This window comes from Eufriesea mexicana, unplaced genomic scaffold, assembly GCF_001483705.2.
Source record: "Eufriesea mexicana isolate 0111107269 unplaced genomic scaffold, ASM148370v2 scaffold1837, whole genome shotgun sequence".
NCBI classification, from domain to species: domain Eukaryota; kingdom Metazoa; phylum Arthropoda; class Insecta; order Hymenoptera; family Apidae; genus Eufriesea; species Eufriesea mexicana.
This window is the reverse complement of record NW_016909955.1, coordinates 901,858-915,148: the sequence shown is the minus strand read 5'-3', so window position 1 is coordinate 915,148 and position 13,291 is coordinate 901,858. Positions and strand designations below refer to the sequence as shown.

The 13,291-nt window shown below is 34.5% G+C and overlaps 3 protein-coding genes across 6 annotated transcripts; 2 read left to right on the top strand and 1 right to left on the bottom strand.

Annotated features, from left to right (window-relative positions):
• On the bottom strand, positions 1-4,517 carry LOC108549273 (Kv channel-interacting protein 2). 4 transcript variants are annotated; one of them, XM_017902571.1, is made up of 6 exons: positions 4,068-4,100; positions 3,854-3,998; positions 1,178-1,405; positions 1,040-1,110; positions 728-946; positions 1-599 (listed from the first exon to the last, which is right to left on the bottom strand). In XM_017902571.1, exons 2-6 carry the CDS (start codon positions 3,864-3,866, stop codon positions 492-494), a joined length of 639 nt encoding a protein of 212 aa, XP_017758060.1. In that variant the 5' UTR covers positions 3,867-3,998; positions 4,068-4,100; the 3' UTR covers positions 1-491. The 4 variants fall into 4 exon arrangements, with proteins under 4 accessions (XP_017758060.1, XP_017758059.1, XP_017758062.1 ...); XM_017902570.1 differs by having other exon boundaries at positions 3,854-4,517; XM_017902573.1 differs by having other exon boundaries at positions 1,178-1,372; positions 3,854-4,517.
• A 1,429-nt stretch (positions 4,518-5,946) lies between these two features.
• On the top strand, positions 5,947-8,541 carry LOC108549258 (uncharacterized). The gene is made up of 4 exons (XM_017902553.1): positions 5,947-6,030; positions 6,155-6,367; positions 6,619-7,897; positions 7,976-8,541. The coding sequence occupies exons 1-4, from the start codon at positions 5,947-5,949 to the stop codon at positions 8,539-8,541; spliced, it is 2,142 nt and encodes a 713-aa protein (XP_017758042.1).
• A 1,840-nt stretch (positions 8,542-10,381) lies between these two features.
• mRpS26 (mitochondrial ribosomal protein S26) lies at positions 10,382-11,218 on the top strand. The gene is made up of 2 exons (XM_017902552.1): positions 10,382-10,699; positions 10,813-11,218. The coding sequence occupies exons 1-2, from the start codon at positions 10,455-10,457 to the stop codon at positions 11,216-11,218; spliced, it is 651 nt and encodes a 216-aa protein (XP_017758041.1). The 5' UTR covers positions 10,382-10,454.
• The last annotated feature ends 2,073 nt before the right edge of the window (positions 11,219-13,291 follow it).

Sequence of the window (13,291 nt, the reverse complement as noted above, 5' to 3'; positions counted from 1 at the left end):
TTGAGATTTCAATGCCATTGAAGGACACTTCAGTCCTTCGAGATAGTATTAATACTATTCGGCGATGAAACGAATTAGTACAAACGTCACCTTCTTCTTTCTTTCGTAGCTGAAATGTTTCGCACAAATCTACACGATTGCGCGACAACAATCGAGTGATCCGTTGAACTCGCGAGAATAATTACGTTTGCGATGCGAGAAGGAATAGTGTTCAGAGGTTCGATAATACTGTTGTTAATTTCATAGTGCGTTCAATAGCACGTTTGAAAGACTGGGTAGGTAGGGTAAGTACATATTTACAAGCAACGTTCGACGAGCTTTAATTAGTAATTTTAATTGGAACTCAATTCCTTCCTTTTAATATTAAGTACGATCAAGAATCGAAGCTTTAAAAACTACCCGCGAAACTCGTTTGAACGTTGCGTTACAATTTTCAGGGAATTTATGACTCTCTGGAATTAAGTGGGAATTACAAACTAATCGGAAAGCTCTCATAAGACAGTGTCAAGAGTGTCGAGACTTCGCAAGAGTTGCTCGTTGGAAAACCATTGTGCTAATTCCTCGATTGTCACCACGCCGTCTTTATTTGCATCTATTAACTGAGGATAAGGAATTGTTCAACTGTATTAAATCTCTCGTTACAACGCACTTTCTAATCTAATTTAAACAGATCAACGAATATTTCCAGGTATCGAGGATAGAAGGCAAATCGATGGCATTTACTCACGTGGAAAATACGATCGACGTGTTCTCGAGCTGCCAAGTGCGGCTCGACTATTTGTGGCTGAGTGTAACGACCCAACATCTCGTAAATCGAACCAACCACGTCTAGCATCTCCTCTTTACTGATCAATCCATCCCCGTCCAGGTCGTAAAGTCCAAATATCCACTGCAGTTTTTCTTCCACCGATCCTCTCGAGACCTTCGACAAGATGGTGAGATATTCCTGGAAACAACAGATCGCAACGTGTCTAAAAAACTATACGAAGACGTTTCTCGAATTAAGTGTATGTACGTATATCGCTAAAAGGATTCTCACTTCGAAGCTTATCTTTCCAGACGGTTTTCTCTTCATCGTGTTGAAGACGTAGTGAGCGTACTGACTGGCATCTGAAAGATTCGACATCGAACGTTTCTCGGTCGAAACGAAAGCTCGCCGGTTTTTCACAGAACTTACCTCCCTGTGGAAAGAATTGCGAGAATATCTGTTTGAAAGCTTCTTCGTCGACGAGACCCGTGGGACAGTCCTGCTTAAAGCTACGATAGATAAGCTGTATTTCCTTCCTGGAGAATCTGGTGTTGGCCGCCAATGTGGAAAGCTCCTCCGGCTTGTGCCTGCCGCCAAGTGCAAGGGCACCGGCGGTCGAACCCCCTAAAACGCCCCCGAGTTCTTCAAGTTCGCCCTCTGTAAGTTTGCCAACAGGCGCTTCACTCCTAAGACTGTACCACGCGTTCGAGATACTCCCCTCTCACCTTTGATTAAAGTGCTTCTTCCTCTACACCAGGCTAAGGGTAAAACGCCGTTCCTCCTCTCTCAATAGCAGGCAGGAGAGGAGATGGCGCGTATCTACTTACGAGACAGGGTGCAACGAGCTTAAAAACGCATTACTCGGGAGAAGATACGCCGGGTGCCCGAGAAGATAGCACAGCTGATTCCCCAGGCAACCTGCTTACACTCCCTTCGGCAAATACGGGGGTTCTACGGGAGACAGTGCGCGCATTGCCAAGACGGACAATACCTGGAGATATACAGGTGCATAGACTTGCAGGCGGAGAACTCGTGAGCGAAAGACAATAGGAAGAATTGCCCAGGTAAAACATTCTGGTCCGAATCTTCGATCGTTAGTCAAGGCATTTTCCTTCCCGTCTTTCCGGACCAACGTTTAACTAGAGATCGTGTTTTACTTGGGAAGAGGTATAAATAGTGTTCGCACGATTCCATTCTACTCGTCGTTTTCGTCGACGATGGAAAAATGCGTGGAGCGAATAGAGAGATAGAGAAACATTAGTAAAAGTCGGTAGGTTTCGGGTGATTTCAAAAATCCGCATAATACCGTACTTCGGGTTCGAAAAGTAGTGAAATTTGTCAGATCAATCGATCAGCGCAGCGTCGAGCAATCGCTTTCGTTAAGCGGGCAGATTTATGCCCCGGTGTACGCGCGTGTATGTACCGTTTTCGTGGATGAAAATTTTCACGCGACACGGCCGTCTAGACGCGTTTCATATCGAAGCGGCGCAACGTGAAATCGATATTCATTAACGCGAAGCGCTATAAATATAATTACCGACATCGAAAATAAAATTCAAGATCAGACGAAAGCGTAACCCAACACTACAACGTACAAAGTGGGCATCGAGCTCTAAAGAGTAGTTGCAATCTCTATACAAATGCACCTAATCAAAGAAGTACCTAACAAATGACATTCTACTCTACGAGAGACTGTACACTGCTACGGATAAGAAATATACTACATATTTACGGAAGTATCGTAACTACAGTGACGACCGCGACTATTGGCACGCGTTTGCCCATCGTTGGACACTCGCGAATTCCACAAGTTGCCTTTCAATCTATGCATCGATCAATGAACGTACACGTACAATACAAGGACCGCACGTTCTTTCGACACGTTGTAACGCTTTGAAAGAGCAAATCACCGCAATTTTACTAAATGCCCACGAATTCGCTCATGTCCGCCTATCATGCAATTATACCCCTTTTTTACACATGCTTCCATTCAAAGTATGTTTTTGAAAACGACCAAGCGAACCCCGTTCAATCCACGTTCCTTTCGATTTTCAGACTGGATATCCTGCGATCGCGGGAACACAAAGCTCCGTGGGGGATAAAATTCAGATAAATCACGAGTGGTCAGATATACATTGGGTATCGTTTAAAAAGGTTGATTCGCCGTTTCTTTTCACGTTGCCATGCTGTTCCCCACGCCACCCTTTCTACCATTTCTGATGCAAACTACAAGATAGATAGAGAGAGAGAGAAAGAGAGAGAGAGAGAGAGAGAGAGAGAGAGAGAGAGAGACAGACAGACAGACAGACAGAGAGAGACAGAGAGAGAGAGAGAACGTTTGATTCGTGTTTAGGAGCGAAATACTATTGGATTTGTTTGCGACTAAAAGGTAGAAGCTTCCCATTGATCGCTGCTAAAATTACGATCACGGAACTGTGTAAGGTACGAATGAATATTAATTCTGTCGGCGAGAGATTATCGGAAGACCGAAGAAGCTGTAAAGCTGGACGAAGAATCAATACAGGAGGAAAATTTGCATTCTAAGTCTTGCGTCTACGCTGCTAGAAGGGGTAATATAGTTAACGATATAATAAAAGGAAGGCTTGGAAGAAAAACATGTTCAGGCGCACCGTTATCGGTGGAGAATCGTCTAAAACACGGCCGTGCGCTTTCAACGGGCTTTTATGTACACATTATAGACGTATGCTCTGCACTGTGTAATTCCACTAGCAGCTCTGGTCCCGGGCATCCGGGGTCACCATAGTAACGGGAGAGCTCCTACCCTGTATCCACCCCACTTTGCGATTCCGCTTTCGGAGCATTTGTCGATTAAAAACGCGCGAGATCTGGAGATCTGTGTGTATACACGAGTAACAAGAGAGAAAGAGAGAGAAAGAGAGAGAAAGAGAGAGAAAGGAAGAAAGAGAGAGAGAGAGAGAGAGAAAGACACGCGACGTCTAGAGAGGTATAGAGCGTGATCGCATCGGTCGGTTCCCTAACGGACCAACTAATGTTCCAGGGTACTATCTCTCAAAGAAGGATTCGTCAACGGGGCAAACAAGGAGAATTTTTATTCTTTCTTTCTCTGTCGAGCGAGTCTCGCACCTTGCCGTTGCATCTTTGGCAGCTGTTAGCACTGACACACCGCAACAAATGGTTTCGCGATAAAGGAGGGAGATCGTTCGGGCCTGGGCTGTGTCGATCCCTTCGTCTCAAGGAGGATCTCTTTCCACGGCGTGTATCGACTGGCCTGCACCGATATTACCGGAGAGGAAACTCGAGCGGCACTACAGTCGGCCTGTATGATTGATGAACTTACTTTTCTCGCGGCTCTTACGTGCCTTCATTGACCGCAAACACCGATTCGCTGCCGATTCACGAGCGAACGACGACCGCTCTCGGCGATCCCTCGCACCCACTGCGATTTCCTTGCCGCTTCCCAACGATCGATCAAACGATCTCTTCCAATTTCCTTTAACGATCACCGAACCTTCCACTGCGCACAGATTTTTCTTCCTTCCTCCCTTCTCTCTGTTTCTTCCTTCCTTTTCTTCTCTTCCCTTCTTCAACCTTCCCTTGGCTATCCACGATGTGGTCAGCTCGTCTCCGTGGCCGTTGCTCGAAACCGATCCACGCGTGCACCTAATTCACCGATCGATGCCCCACGACCGACTAACGCAATTCAGCCGCCAACTCGGTAACGATGTGCGCGGCCCTCGCTCTCATGCACTGAAACAGCTGCCACGCAAAAGCAAGGGGTACACTTGCTCCCGCGCAAGTCCATATTATTTTTCCAATCGTACAGATGGATGCGACAGATATTGCCGCCCGACTGATTGGCATTATTTCGATAAATGACTATAATTCGGCTAATTACCGTTCCTTATTTTATCGCAAAGCTTCCCTTTCATCCGCTCTGCTCCAGTCTGTATATATTCGTGAACCAATTTCTTTCAACTACGAACCGGTATAATGCACCCAATTCTCTGAATAACGCATTCCATTACTTTTGGCTTCTACGTACTCCGACTCTCAGCGAATCACGTCAATTACGATTGTTTCGAACTTGATAAATTTAAAGAATCCACTTACTCGTTGAACGAACAATTTGCTTTAATAGCGCGTGTTCAGGGAAGAAATTATCTCTATGCATACTATAAGAAGATCTTACGAAATAGTTATTTCGTTAGGAAAAAAAATTGGACGTATACTTGACGATTCACCTATAATGAGATAAAAGCATAGTCCTTTTAAGATTTGCTTAGAATTCGAAATATATTTGATATAAATATTTTTTACCTTTACGAGGAATAAAAAGTACGAGCCGTGTCTGACTATAAGTAGTTCCTCCACTGAATAGATGTTGCGTATGCGTCGAGTATACCACTTGTCTAAGGTACGAATGGTATTTCTACCTTTTGATAGATATAACCAGATTATCTATTATTTTAAGTAAAAACGGAAATATTTAACGTATCGTATGTTTTAATACTACAAATATACTATAAAACAGGCAATGATCCTGTCTCGATTGAAACCGTGCCAAAAATATGATTATAGATACAGACCAATTACTTGCTTCATGTTGATCGCCGATAAACGTAGCAAGAAAGTATACTAAACATAGTCAGTGAACATGCAAACCAAAATATCCTATAGAACCATGAAAATTTAGCGATGTACCCCACCTAAAGGAACTATTGGAATGAACAATGAAAGCGGAGATGGTATCGATCGATAAAATCGAAGAGTAAAATCTTTTCCAGATGGCAGGATAATAGCACTTGTTACCGATAACATTCGTTTTCACTGATAAAGGAATGTACTATATACGTAGAGTTAAAGGGCAAAGATTTACATAGGCCCGATATTTAACTATATTTTTTTGTGATATTTTTGCATTAATATACAAATTTTGTGCAAATTCTAGAAAAATTATTCCATGTTAAATAGAAATGTATTAAAGAATAAATTATTTTTAAAAGTTTTATACTGAAACGGGAATGATAACCGTCAAAACGAAATGAGTTTAACTAATCAGTGGAACGACTTCCATGTGTAACTCATTTTCAGTTAAATCAATTTTTAAATCAAAAGGAACGTATAATAAGTTAGCAGACGAATTTTTCTATCGGCCATATCAGAAATGTGTAAGAACTGAGAAAAGGATTACAGCCGGGTGGGCTTGATATTTAAAAATGAACAGCAACGATATATCAAATTTATCGTACAAAGAATTACAAGCCTTAGCTCTTCGATACCGAGTACCAGGTAACATAAAGGTAACTGATCTCTTATTAGAAATTTGAACGAAGAAGTTTGCGAACTTGTTCCCACTTTATAATTTTTCTCTAAAACTACAAGTAAATCGATCTTTAAACGATCTATTACGATTTCTGACCGTAGAAGAAATTACTAATTAAAGTGTTACAAGCCGCGAAAGGCGGAAATGAAAATGAAGTTGGCAGACTACTCCAAGATCTTAAGCAGAATCGTAAGAGGAAAGTGAGAAAAGTTAAAGTTGGAAAAATCGGGTTAACCTCCACACCATTGCATAGTCCTGATTACGGTATGGCCGATGATTATTACTGCCCACAACAGCAACCACCTTATCAATGGGTGAGTTGATTTTTATTTAATTTCACTACTGTAATGCAGACCTTAAATTTACACAAATTCAAGCATTGTATCGCGAAATCTCACATTCGCCTCAAAAATTGATCGACGACGCTTGAGACAAAAAATTATATCCACACGAATAATTTTATAGATCGATCATCAATCGATCCTATTACGAACTTTATATTTATGATATTTTTACAATGTTGAAATACTTTTCAAATATATATCTTTATTTATTACAATTTTAGGTGGGTGCAGAAGAAGAAATTGCAAGTAGAGATGATGACAATAGAATTCCTCATTATGAAGAATTTAAACAATTCTTATTAAAAAGGATACAAAGAGAATTTCACACATATGATGCAAATAATAATCAAATACAGGATTCAGCTATAGTGGATTTAAGAACAGCAACAGTTTCATGTGACATACAAAAGGATCCTTTAGATGTTAATAACTATGCTAAGACTAATATAGTTGCTGTTAATAATTTAGAGTCATCTGTATATCAACCAAATGATAATGTAGAATATCAGACATTAGAAGACACGAATAGCAATGTTCAGGGATCTATACTTCTAAAAAAAATGTTACAAGCACCGGTTGGTGCAAATCTGGGAGAAATAGCTAGTCCTGCACTTGGGAGTTACAGATTTTGGGCAATGGAACAATATCAATCCAATAACTTATTAGATAATTCTGATACTTTAACTGCTGAGTCAGATAAACAAGATAATGAGGAAAATTTGGAAAGCAATACAGAATGTTATGGACTTTTAAGTGGCATAAAGGGAGAGTATTTTTTAAATGAACCAACTTTTGTGAAAAATGTTGAAGAAATTGGTCAACAAATTTCAAATGTCTTAACAAATGAAAATGTTAATCAATATAGATACCCTACCACAAATATTGATATACAGCATGATTATGAAAATTGGAGTATTACTAATGTTATGGATGCAACAGATAACTGTACAACATCAGATGTCCAACCATCCAAGATATTTCAGACAATGTATTGTGATAATATAGGATCTGATACCTTGAATAAACCAACAAATGATGAAAGTTTAACATGTCAATATCAAATGATAGAAACTGCACATCCTTATCATTCTAATCAGAATTTATTAAATTTAAATCCACCAGAAGAAAATCAATATTGTGAAACAAACATCATGCCTCATGGGCAATCTGATTGTACTAACACATATTATTTACAAAATTTAATTAAGTATAGTACAGGCACTACAGGAGAATATTTGCAGTATACGCATTCTTTTTCAAATGCAAACACTGATCAAGAAACATATACATCCACTATATCTCAAACATTTTCTAACAATAATCACTATAACTCTAATCTACCATATGAATACTCTTGCTCGCACAATAACCAAGGAACAATACCATTATCTGAAAATTTAGAACACTCTGAACAAAATTGTAATCCTATGCTACAAGTAGAATCCAATATTCATAGAGATATATCTGCAACAAGTATGACAGAAAAGGTACAAACAAACGGTATGTACATAGTTTCTACTTTAAATTCTTTATTTCAGTATTTGATGAAGTATAATACTATATTTTTAATACTTTTAGAAACACTAGATCCATTTTGGCCAAAAAGAATCCCTAAAACGCCTTCAGATACTATTTTAGAAAATATTTTGAATTTCATTAGTGCCAAACGCATAGATCTATTTAAATTAGATCAAACATCTTGTGTATATTGTTACATAGCTCCTATTGTAACTCATACACCAGTTTCATCAAGTATAACTTGTTCCCAAAAAGAAAGATTTGTTGCAGAATATAGGCAACATTCTTTTTCTTCATATTGGTTACTCTACAATGATACTTCGTGCGGGATGCGGATGGCTAATTTACAAACGAAAGTCAGAGAAGCTATGATAGAGGAATCACGGGCAATACACACAGCGATATCAAATAGCAATTCTAATTTAAGAGAATCAATTGTAGAAAGTGAAGATTCAATTTCTGAAGTTTGGACCAACAATTATACGAATTACGAAACAACAGTCGAAAAAGATGTAAATATATGCGAAGATTTAAATGTCGAAGTTACAGATTGTTTATTCTCGGTGATAAATACTGAACCATTGGTTAGTCAAGTAGATGACTTCCCTAAAAGTCAAACTCAATAAAAAAGAACTTTATGCTGTTAATAGAATATGAAATTGTATGTATCACCATCGCAATTTACGCATTACGCAATTTAGAAGAGAAAGCAGTAATACATATTTATATATTTAACATTATAAACCAAAGTTAAATATGATCAGTAGAAAATTATATCATTTAATCTAGTTGAAAAAAAGTGATTTATTGTGTTATAACAATCATGTGAAACTATTTTTTCACTGTTAATAAAAATACAATGTTAATTATAAAAAAAATATACTGCGGTTAAAAATAAGAGAAGAAACATAATTCTAATTTTCTTAAGTTAGTATTTGTATGAATACAAATTTGTTGAACAAAAATTGAAAGATATAATTAATATATATATATATATATAAGAAAACATGCAATTTTTTTGTATAAAACGAGGTCAAAGAAATAAACGTAGAAAATAAAAATAATAATCATACTGGTGCCAAAATAATACTTGAAATTAAGCAAAAATAAAATAAATAATTTTTTCTTCGTTTATTTTCTTTATCCTCGATTAATATATAAATTGTTATATATTTTATTACGAAATAAACAGCAAGCATTACAAAAATAAATGTCTAATAAAATATGTATTTAAAGCCTTTATTATACCATTATAATATAATATAATTATAATATAATGGTATAATAAAATTAAAAGCGTAATCGGTTTTAAATTTCTTAATTTTTAGTATTTACTATCTATTAAATAGTAACAAAACATGTGAAATGTGCATTACTGTGATTTATTCATTTCGATTTGTTATAATGAAAATCCTACTTACTTGAAATTCCTTCCGTTTGCATTTGAGTTCTCAAATAATTGAAAACTTTGACGGGGATCGATTCCTTTCTTCGATTTTTATATACTCCCACTTCAGAATCCACATTTTTCGAAGTACTTTGTTTATCAGAAGATCTACCTGGTGTCATATGAACACTATACATTTTATTTTCTAAATTCCTAGGTATTTATTTAGTTCTATTAAATGTCTCTTCTTAATTTTTCAAATGATTGTAAGAGATACTTATTTCGCGCCTTCTCAATAACGCAACATTATGCACTTTATGGTTTTATAATTCAAAACGATTAGTATTATATTTAAAATATACCGAAAAATACAAAAGAAAATATGTACGATGAATTCAAAATCCGAAATAAAGATAGTACTGGCTAGACCAAGATCTCTGGTACTACTGCTTTTAAAAAAAGCAATACCGCTATGTAGGTAAGTGCAGTGGCGCATTCGCCCTGTATTTAATGAGGTCCTCAAAAAATGAGACTAATTATTTCACTGCTTTGTTCGTTTTTCATGACTAAAAAGAAAAAATTTCGATAATGTACTTAAATATCAATTTTATAAAATATTATGTTCAAACAATTTGATAAAAATATAATAAAATTTTTTTCCTTTAATGAAAATAATTATTTTACAATCTAATAGTAAAAATACAAATTTGGTCTTATTATGTTGTATTATAATATCCTACATTTATACTTAACTGGGGTACTTAATATTACATAATAAATTTTCTAATTATTCCTAACAAATTACAATGCTCCTGAGCAGTTACTTTTTTTAAATTTCATTGAAATTAATACACACCATACTTCATAGATATCAGGATATTATTTGGTACAGAAGCGATATCTAGATAATTAATCAGCCTAAAGATAAATTCGTCCGCAACAACATACTCTTAACCTAGTCACTTAACAGCAATACTAATGTACAGAATGTTTTAAAACTACAAACTTTTTAACGAAATAAACTAATACATTAATTGTGATAAAATATAAAAGCATTATAAATATTGTAATAAACGTTTAAATATATGTTTCTTAATATAATATGAACTTAAATATATTTTGAAAAAAGCTAAGTTATATTAACCCGAAATAATGATACGACCCGTAGTGCTATTTAATGTTGATACATTAACAGTACGAAAATTAATTGGTTACGATCATTTAATATATAATGGGCCTTGTATTCAGTGTGTAAGATGGAAAAGAAAACCAATTTGGTTACCGACAGCAAAATCTAAGATGTTTAGAGTACCAGAAAGAAAAGTCATACCTACAGAAGAAGAGCTTGAGCTTAAGCGTTTGCATAATAATTATAGAACTTTAATGAAGTCTTTACTGTACGTGATTTTCAATATCATGTATTATAGTATTTCTATCATATATTTATTTCTATAATTACTATAACTACAACTACAATATAAAAAAGTGACATAATATATTTTGGTTCCAGAAATTTTTTCATTGAAAAAGAAAAAAAGAGACAAATAGATATGAGTGAATCTGTTTTAAAAGCGAAGGCATTACAAGATTTTGAAATATGTTCTCATATAAATGAAAATTGGAATAAACATGTAGCTGCATTACGAGAACAAAGACTTGCAAAAGAAAGAAAAAATCGTAAAGAAGAAATCATTATGAAAAAAGAAACAAAGAAGCAAAGAGATTTAGAAATACAAGAAAAAGTAGATTCAGAAATTAGAAAAGCAAAAGAAGAAGCTCAAACATTTATTACATCTGAAAATATAGATGAGGCTATTTCAAATGCACTAGCAAATCTCATAGATCATAATAGTGCAATTGATCTAAAAGGTAATTTTTATAAAGGTGAAGTATCTCCTACATCTGATTTAAAATAATAAAACAGGTCTTATATCATAAATTGTTTGTATCTTAAAACATAATTTTCTCTAATAAATAGAAATCTTGTATAATAATATTTGTATATTTACTGGCTTCCTAAATTAAATTTCATTCAATTCATTTTTTCTAATTCACAGAATATGTTTATTGAAAATGATCATATATAATGTAATGTATTTATAATATACAATAACAAAAAGATTGTAAACACATCCATTCAAGTTCTGTAAGCGTATGTGCTTTACAATATGGTATACAGGCACTGCATTAACTATTTCTAATTTCATAGCCTGTTTATCCATACTGTTGCAACTTACACTTAGCACATACGTACACAAATTTTTGTTCAACAATCTAATTATGTATTATCGCCATACAGGTTTACGCAAAAATGTTTCGCGAATAAAAATCATTATATAATAATTTTCCTGTATCGACGATAATTACAGGTATTAATTTGTAATTCGTATGATGTTTATTCTCGTAGTATTCACTGAAATATCGTAATTCCAACATTAGAAAATTTAGCACCTGAATGAGATTGTGTTTGAACATATGGTTTAAAATATCTATATGCGATTCTACTTGCATTATGTATTGCGACGTACTTGTTAAGAATAATTACTTTTACATTTCATATATATATTCGTAACATATCATGATGTAATTATCGTCGAAGTATCTTTGGTTTAAACATACACAATTTGTTTAAAAAAACAAACAATGACAATTAGATCGCCGCATTTCAACCAAATTCTAAGACTCAAGTATTCCAAGCATATGATTAAACGAAAAAGATTTGCATTTAAATTGAGTTGTAAAGTCTAGTATAAAAAAAAAAAAAAAAAAATAAAAAAAAATAAAAAAGGTATTAATCTATTATTTTACAATTGTTTCAAATCACGAATAGCAATGATAAATGTATAATTTTATACTAATATTTATTGTATGTGCTTATGTATATGTTTCTAAAGTTTAAAAACAAGTCTTTGAGTTTAAAAATCTGCAGTTAACAACGAAGCCTTGTATTAAAATACATTGCTATATTTAAAATGAAAGTAATATCAATAATAATAAACAGCCACAGAAAATGATCGATAATAATCGATTAAACATAACAAGTTTTCTCGTTCGACTTAAATGTTACTTATAAGACGGTGAACTATAAAATTGAATATAAAATAAACGATATAAGTATAGGCTTCGTCATTGATTGTGACATAAAGCAAATTGGTAAGGTTCTTAAACAGCAAGTTATACTGTATAGACTACCCTGATAAAAGTGAAAAAAGCGGTAATAATTATAATATCTCTTATTAAATTAGCAATGTCATTTTTCAATGGTAAACATAAGTTACATAGGTATTTTATTTACTTTTACAACTATCAACTATGGTATCTTTGACATGAGACAGGGCTATTGCACTTTGATACCACTTCTAATATATGTTCGAAACTATTGTTCGGAGGCATCGTTAAAACATCATATGAACACGTTTGCAGAATATTTGCCATTGTAATGTTTCTGAGCTTTGGATTGTACCCCATGCATAAATTCTTTTCTTATCTCATATTCTATTCCAGAATACTATAATTAGCTTCAAACGCATCAATTTTTACAATCCATCTCACGTTCTTATACAGATTTAGTTCAGCTTAATTTAGATGTATAAAGTTTTATTCTGGATCTTGTAAAATCTATGGATATAGGACGTACTGAAGCACCACAATTTAAAAATGTGTTGCATTCGCATTTTACGAGCTTGGTAAAAATATAGGATTTATAAAAATTCTTAATCCTGTTTGTTATTTTGTGTATGGTATATATGAAAATGATGGCACATGTGTTTCTAAAGCGAACTTGGCATTAAGTATGCTTAAACATTTTTCCTTTTTATTTGAGCTTTATATCTTTGATTTAGACAAAAAGAAATTATGGAATTGATGTTTTGTGTATTTTACCATTAAAATACAGACTTTGTAAAAATTTAATTAATAATATTATTCTCCACTTTGATAATCACTAACAAATGCATATCCTCTTGTTACTTCTATTATACAATTTTTTT

Bases quoted from the DNA above. Each gene is read 5' to 3' on its own strand.
- LOC108549273 (XM_017902570.1), bottom strand. The intron at 1,111-1,177 runs GTAAGTTCTGTG...CGAATCTTTCAG, and splicing joins GCAATTCTTTCCACAGGGAG to ATGCCAGTCAGTACGCTCAC. The intron at 600-727 runs GTGAGTAAATGC...CCTTATCCTCAG, and splicing joins ACGTCGATCGTATTTTCCAC to TTAATAGATGCAAATAAAGA.
- LOC108549258 (XM_017902553.1), top strand. From the start codon at position 5,947: ATGAACAGCAACGATATATCAAATTTATCGTACAAAGAATTACAAGCC. The intron at 6,368-6,618 runs GTGAGTTGATTT...TTACAATTTTAG, and splicing joins AGCAACCACCTTATCAATGG to GTGGGTGCAGAAGAAGAAAT. The intron at 7,898-7,975 runs GTATGTACATAG...TAATACTTTTAG, and splicing joins AGAAAAGGTACAAACAAACG to AAACACTAGATCCATTTTGG.
- mRpS26 (XM_017902552.1), top strand. From the start codon at position 10,455: ATGATACGACCCGTAGTGCTATTTAATGTTGATACATTAACAGTACGA. The intron at 10,700-10,812 runs GTACGTGATTTT...TTTTGGTTCCAG, and splicing joins ACTTTAATGAAGTCTTTACT to AAATTTTTTCATTGAAAAAG.